Source organism: Mytilus trossulus, chromosome 11, assembly GCF_036588685.1.
Source record: "Mytilus trossulus isolate FHL-02 chromosome 11, PNRI_Mtr1.1.1.hap1, whole genome shotgun sequence".
In the NCBI taxonomy this organism is placed as follows: domain Eukaryota; kingdom Metazoa; phylum Mollusca; class Bivalvia; order Mytilida; family Mytilidae; genus Mytilus; species Mytilus trossulus.
In genome coordinates, this window is record NC_086383.1 from 18338721 (window position 1) to 18346381 (window position 7661).

General features: G+C 32.8%; 1 protein-coding gene and 1 long non-coding RNA gene across 2 annotated transcripts; both read right to left on the reverse strand.

The window, feature by feature from the left end:
* Nucleotides 1-2480: 2480 nt before the first annotated feature.
* On the reverse strand, nucleotides 2481-3212 carry LOC134689804 (uncharacterized). Its single transcript, XM_063549770.1, has one exon. It carries the CDS (start codon nucleotides 3210-3212, stop codon nucleotides 2481-2483), a length of 732 nt encoding a protein of 243 aa, XP_063405840.1.
* A 2401-nt stretch (nucleotides 3213-5613) lies between these two features.
* Nucleotides 5614-7226, reverse strand: LOC134689574 (uncharacterized). Its single transcript, XR_010101869.1, has 3 exons — nucleotides 6919-7226; nucleotides 6523-6597; nucleotides 5614-6113 (listed from the first exon to the last, which is right to left on the reverse strand). It is a non-coding gene; the product is annotated as an uncharacterized LOC134689574 (long non-coding RNA).
* Nucleotides 7227-7661: the final 435 nt, after the last annotated feature.

The window sequence follows — 7661 nt, forward strand, 5'->3', positions numbered from 1 at the left end:
AAGGCCAGAGTCCCCTGACTTGCGACCAGCGCAGATATGTGACGGGGTTAAACATGTTGTTGAGATCTTAACCCTCCCCTATACATCTAGCCAATGTTGAAAAGTAAAAGCATAACAATGTATTGCTATGTTTACGGTTCATGTTAGCTCTGCCCTTGTTTCAGTAGTTATACAGACTTGGCTTTGACATTTTTAGCTTTGAAATTTCTTAATCAAGGCGAAACCAGAAATAAACGATTTTATTTTCAAATCGTTTTGATATAATACTACCTTGCAGTTGTATATATACATGCATTTATGAAAAACATAATGACTGCTTCAAAAAAGGGACAAAAAATACCAAAGAGACAGTCAAACTAATCAATCAAAAAAAGAAGAAAAGACAAACAGAAAAATAATAGTACAAGACACATCAAAGAATACTAGAGACTAGGCAACAGGCACCCCACTATAAACTGGGGTTAATATCAGGTGCTCCAGAAGGGTTATCAGATCCTGCTCCACATGTGACACCCGACATGTTGCTCATGTTATTACAAATCCAGTATATAGTCTGATTCTGTAAATCACATTCATCACGTCAATTTTTCTGTACTTCAAAGCATTCGAATCAATATTATTATTGAAGAATGAAAATTCGGTTTAATTCGAGCGCCAATGCAGACAAGTCTTCAAAAACCCTACATAGATAATTATTGACTAAGCAAGAAAAACCCACTAAAACACGAATAGACCTCAGGTGTCCTAAAAGGATAACCTTCTCCTGTTCAATGTATGGCACACGTGGTCCGGTTCATGATATAACAAACCTGGTGATAAGTCTTACTTAGATCTGTAGCATGTATTACATTCGAGGCAATCTAAGTTGGCTTGTCGAAATCTGTCAAAGACCATCTCAAGTCGCTCTAGGTGTTCCTCATACGTTTTAGCAAATATGATGACATCATCAATAAATACGCAGCATATACGCATGTGAAGATCACTGAGGCAATCTTGCATAAGACGTTGATAAGTGGCGGGGGCGCAAGCAAGTCCGAAAGGCATACGGTTGTGCTCGAAGAGTCCAAGAGGTCCTATGGTGAATGCTGTCCTCTCCTTGTGTTACTCAAGTATCTCCACCTGATGATAACCAGACTTCATGTCTACGGTCGAGAAGTACTTGTTTCCAGCCATGCAGTCTAACATATCCTCCATTCTTGGCAAAGCATAGGCGTCCTTTTTTGTCTTTAAATTCAATTCTCTGTAATCTACGCATATTCTTAGTGTGCCATTTTTCTTCTTAAATAGAACAACGTTGGAGGCATACGGACTATGAGACTTTCTAATTATTCCTGCTCGGAGCATCTGGTATAAGTGGCTCTTAACATCTTCATACATTGAAGGCGGTATGTGTCGGTATCGTTGTTTGAACGGTCTATCATCTTCTAAGAGTATTTTGTGTTGTACTATGTTGGTATGTCCAATGTCGTAATTATCTTTGGAAAATATATCCTGGTATGATGTAATGAAATCTTTTCCAAGTTGAAGTTGATCTGATGTTATATTGTCGTTGGATATGTCTACCTGCTGTAGTAATGGTGGTTCAAATTATTTCTCTTTATTTAAAGGCTTATCGTGTATGAGTACAGGTTGTAGTTCAGCAATTATGGCGTTTGGTTGAATGGTGACTGTTCTTGTAGTGATGTTACAAATTCTGAGGTTGAACATGTTATTATGCTGGTATCTATAATCTATCAGTGATGGTTCAATATCTAAGTCTGATGGTAATATAGATGACTTTGTTTGCTGCGTGATAGCAGATGTGGAGTGGTAAGGTAGTTCTTTGGTTGTCATAGCTTTGATGGATATCTGACTGTTTGGTGGTATAATGACTCTTTCATATTCAGCTGATTTAACTAATGCTAATCTGTTTTTCATCTTTTTAAGTTCTTTTTCTCTCAATAGTATACATCTAAACGAAGAATACCAGGGTGTTGTTATATCTGATGTCTGAAGAAATCGGTTGCCAAATCTATCTTTGTAATTATCCATGATGGTTGTCAGTATATTTGTTCCCAACAGAACTGGAACTTTGGAGTGATACGGACTATCAGGTACAACAAGTAGTATGGTTGGATAATGCTGATCGGTTTCTTTCAGTTGAATGTTGGCCTCAATATATCCATGGTACGGTAATGAATTTCCATCTGCGCATTCAATGCTGATAATCTGTTCTAAAGGTTTGAGTATTGTGTCAGTAAAGTGTTGAGTGTAGAATTCATGAGCTATTGTTGAAACAGTGGATCCTGTATTTAGAAGAGATGAAGTTTCAATGCCATTGATGATAATTTTTGATTCAGTTGGTTGTCCACAAAGTCCTGGTGGTATTGTTGATTTGCATAAATTCTGTTGTATAGGGCTTTGTATGTTCATGTCGATCGGCTGCCCCTTGTCGATGACATCATCTAGTTTAAAGGTTTGCCGTTGACATCAGTGTTGGCTCAGCATCCTCTGGCAATGTGCGAGTCTCTTCCACAACGGTAGCATGTAATCGGTTGAGTAGACTGATGTTGATTCTGACCAAAACCTCTGCCATAACCTCTACCAAAACCTCTGCCATAACCTCTACCATAACCTCTGCCATAACCTCTTCCATAACCTCTATCATAACCTCTATTTCCTCTACCACCTCTATTGTATCCTCTACCTCTAAACTGATTAAATGTCTCTTGGTACGGTTGTGGTTGTGTGTCTTGTTGTTGTTGATTTGGTTGATCTTCAAATTGTTGCTTATTATGTTGTCTAGATTCTACGTGTTCAAGGCGTGTGTTTATCTGCTTCAGTGTTGTAACAAGTTCAGATTCCTCCTCTTTCTCATTCATGTCATTAGCAATGGCCTGTTTTGATGTTGCTTTCACCTTCGGTAGTTCATCTAGATTATGTTCTTTCTCAATATTTCTCAAAGCTACACGCAAATGATCAAATGTCTTAAAGCGTTCCTTCTCATAGTGGCTAATATGCTTTATATCTGGTCTAAGTCCTTTCCAAAGCATGTCATGCATCATGGTATCTGCTTGTGGCTTACTGACTTTCCCTGAATGGATGGCTTTATCAAGTATTTCTTTTGAGCGACAACTCCATGCTGAAACATCCTCGGTTTCCTTCTGCTTTGCATTGTAGAAGTCACCCATGATGGTTTCTAGTTCATCTACATTGCCAAAAACGCTTTTCATCTTGCTCATGATCTCAGTTAATGATGCATCTGTTCCTTAACGCATTGCTACTAATCCTGCTTCCCCACGCAAAGCTCTACGTATGGCTTGGATAATAGCTTCCTCTGAGTGGATCTTATCCTTCATGAGTCCAAGTACTTCATATTTCCAAAGTTCGTATGTTGTTTCACCTCCTTTCTTTTCACCACTACCAGAGAAAAGGTTGATTCTAGGCGGCTGAGTATAATGGGATGACGTTGTTGTTGATGGTTCCTTCTTAATAGGTTGCGTCTGTTTTCCCATCTGTAGTGTTTCTAATGCGTAAGCCTCAATCCATTGTTGTAATGCCTCAGGTGTATCGGCCTTTGGTTTTATATTCATTTCCTTTAAGGTGTCGACAAGCTGTTGATATTCCTCATCGGCCATGATGTCAAAATATGAATGAATGTATAATAAGATATCCTATATCTACAAGAAATATAATAAATATAAGCACCTACAAAAAAAAACAAAGTATCTACAATAAATAAAGAAAATATAAGTATCCTACAAGAAATAGCAAATGAATGTTAATCACCTACAATAAAGAATGTGATTAAATTCCTAAAATGAATATCAAATGTATATATTAAGTACCTAAAATTAATATGAAAATCGAATTAATTACCTACAATGAATAAGAAATAATATTAAATACCTAAAATGAATATAAGCAATGTTAAGTACCTTCAATGAATACAATAATTTATTAAGTACCTTCAATGAATACAAAGATTTGTTAAGTGCCTTCAATGAATACAAAAATTTGTTAAGTACCTTCAATGAATACAGAAATTTGTTAAGTACCTTCAATGAATACAAGAATTTGTTAAGTACCTTCAATGAATACACAAATTATATTAAGTACCTTCAATGAATACAAAGTAGAGATAATGAATAGCTGAAATCAATACAAATGTATTTGACAAACCTATATAAATCTATCTGGTAAATCTATATAAATTTATCTCATACTCAAAATTAGTCAAAGTGAAAACAAATATCTGGTAAGCATATCCTGAAACACAATGCAATATGATATAACTGTATGTATCACCAGCAATCTAATATATATACTATATGATAAATATACAGCACTGAAAATTAAAGTAAAGATTAGTTCAAGTCCAAATATGAAACAAAATATCAAAATCTGAAATTTATTAATAATTAATAGATCTGAAATATCAAAGTTAAGTATTAAATCTGGTACCAAGGAACTAAACAACTGTAAAAGAAGTTATGTGTAATGATTAAATACAAGTATCAAAATACAGAAGAAACAAAATAAAGTCAGCTATCTAATAGTAATCTGAAATTATAAAGTACAAATTCCAAAAAAAAATAATAACCTAAGTATGATAAACACAATATGCAAAGAAAGACAACTCAATAATAGTGCAGATTATCTACCCTGATGAAAAGTAATAAATAAGTATATCCAAGTATGTAAATATCTAAACACAAGTATGAATATATATATGAATATGACACAAGTACTATATATAAATAAATATGAACAAAACTTAAGTAAAGATTAGTTCATCAATAGATTAAAGTAAAGTAGATAGAATATAAAGTAAAGTTAAAGTACAAGTATAAGTATAAGCAACAGTGACAACAAATACAACTAAGGTTGGACCACAACACAACTATACTAAGTTTTACTGTGTAACCGAAGCCTACTGTGTAATGTAAGTTTTATATGTATGGGCTTGGGTTACTTACATCAAATCATATCCTCGGATCAAATATCAAATATGTCTTCTTGTTTCAATCTATGAGTTCACTCAAATGTATCTATATATCGCTATCTATATCTGCTTCGCTTATAGACTATCAAGTGTATGTATGCTTTTAAATGTGTATAAAAATGTATTAATTTACATGCACTGCAATGCACAAAGTAGGGTAAGTGTCGGGCAAGGCAAGGGAAAATTTATTAAAATGTGAAAGGTCAAGGTCAATCACAGGTTCATATCAACATTCAATCATACATACGCACACGTAGACACACAAATAAAATAAATAAACCTATACCCTTATATACTAAGCACAAGTACAAATGTATATGTAACTACCCTGTATAGCAATACACTATGTCAATAAATACTAAGTACACATGTACTAAGCTAAAAGTAAATCAAAGCATTTTTTTTCCAAATATGAAAATTAATCTAAGTTCACTTTCTCATAAATAATACCAAATCAGTACAACAGTATCTCACTATTGATGTGTATGCGTGTTAACAAAGTGTAAGTGAATGTCAAAAACAAACACAAACAGATATGTAACACCTACCAATCAATAGTAAACAATGTAAACAAATAAAAATGGCAAAGTACAAAACACAAAAGTCAAGTGTAAATACCAGCTGGATTTTCAAAAATTTTCTAAGTTTGGACAAGCAGACCAGTTGTCAGTATTATTCAAACAAAGAAAATTTATAAACAGCACAATAATATACAATATCAACACAAAACATGCATGATAATGGCCAATTTCAAATTTTGGATGTTTTCAAAGTCAATGTTTTTCTTCAATAGTGGCTTTCTGATACCAAATATTTACAAAATATTTATATAGAGTGTAAACTATGTATATATTCTCACCATTTCATTACATAAACAATGTATACAACAGCAAATAGTCTGTACAATAAACAATTTCAGCAACGTGTTCAATATTTTCGACTGATTTTTCCAATCTTCCGGTGGATGTCACGTCCTAGATCCTGACCTTTAGTGAGGCTCCAACAGGAAATATGTCGTTGAACGTCTAACCTACTAGTGGGCGCCAAATGAAATAGGGTTCTTGTGGCGAATAAAAGGATTCGTCAAGTTTGATTATTCATTTATTCATACGACATAAATAAATCAACCCTGAAAGTACACAAATAACAAAACGTAAATACATAGACAGTACAGTGTACAAAGGGGTATAACTCTAAATCATAAAACGGAAAGTACATGTATAAAATACGATAAACTAGCTCTTTTCTGTAAGAATACAACCAATACTATTTAAGTGTTTATTATAATTATATGAATTCAATTAAACTCAATTATAAACCAAGTCAGGATTAATTTCTACATATGTCCAATTGTATTACGCTACTCATTCATAGATTTATGAATGAACTACAATTTTTACTATAATGTTTACATGTAATAATTGACATACAGGTAACTACTATTCACAAGACACAAACAATACATATACTGAACTAAAATTAAATAGACAAACACAGACAATACAGTTAACTAAAAATACATGTAACACTGATCTTACCATGTATATGGTACAAAGGTCTATCTCCTGTTTAGAAACATCACCAGATTAATTTAATATGAAGATATTCTGGTCCTGTTAAAATACAAATATAACCTACATAAGTCTAATGAACTAACTATATCAGCATAACATTAATATAAACAATAAGTAAAATGTTCAGCAGACATTACTTTGGACCTTTTATAATAATAAAGTAACTGTACCAATACATGTATCATTAATACATCTATGATATATTATTTCTCAGAGTTCATGGAAATACTTCTTTAAAATAAAACTATATCTATCATTCATGCACAATCATTCTGACTTATTCAAAATACATTTTCTCTCAGATTTAAACTAAAGGAATACTGTGCAAATATTAAAGACTTAGAAATATTAGTAACTGACCTGATTAATATGGAATAAGTGTCCAGAATATAAACTATATAACTATTTTAAATATGGCTGCTACATGTAAAGCTTTCTCTCAAGGTATATCAAAAAGAGTGGCAAAAACTATGAACTCAATGACTGTGACCAATAGTAGACAAGATAATATGACACATGACTGACTGACTAATGAACCAGAAAAATAGAGTAGAACTGTACTAAGAAGAAATAAGAGAATAGAAGAATTGATGAACTCTTAATAAACATATAATAAAACTACTAATTAATATTAATTATTCTAAAAGAAAATAAATATTAATGCTAAACACTCTACCACACATCTGATCTTTACATAACAGAAAAACAAGTACTAAATCCACAGACCAGACATGTCCGGGTATGTTATATTTTAATGTTATATTTAACATTACCATTTAAGCGGGAGGTTTGGCATGCCACAAAACCAGGTTCAACCCACCATATTTTTCTTTTAAAAAATGTCCTGTACCAAGTCAGAAATATGCTAACCCTCTTACTTTAATGACAGTATCATCAAATTCCGTTATATTTGCATTGATGCGTTAAATAAACAACCACAATTAATAAAATAGTCAAAATGTGGGTAAATAAGTCATAATCGTATAGCAATTTTAAAAGGGACAAATTTAACAGAACACAAAAACATCTACTATCTACGAACACATTCATTGATTTGAGTGTCTGACGTAAGAAAATTTTATACGTCACATAAATTTGTCGTT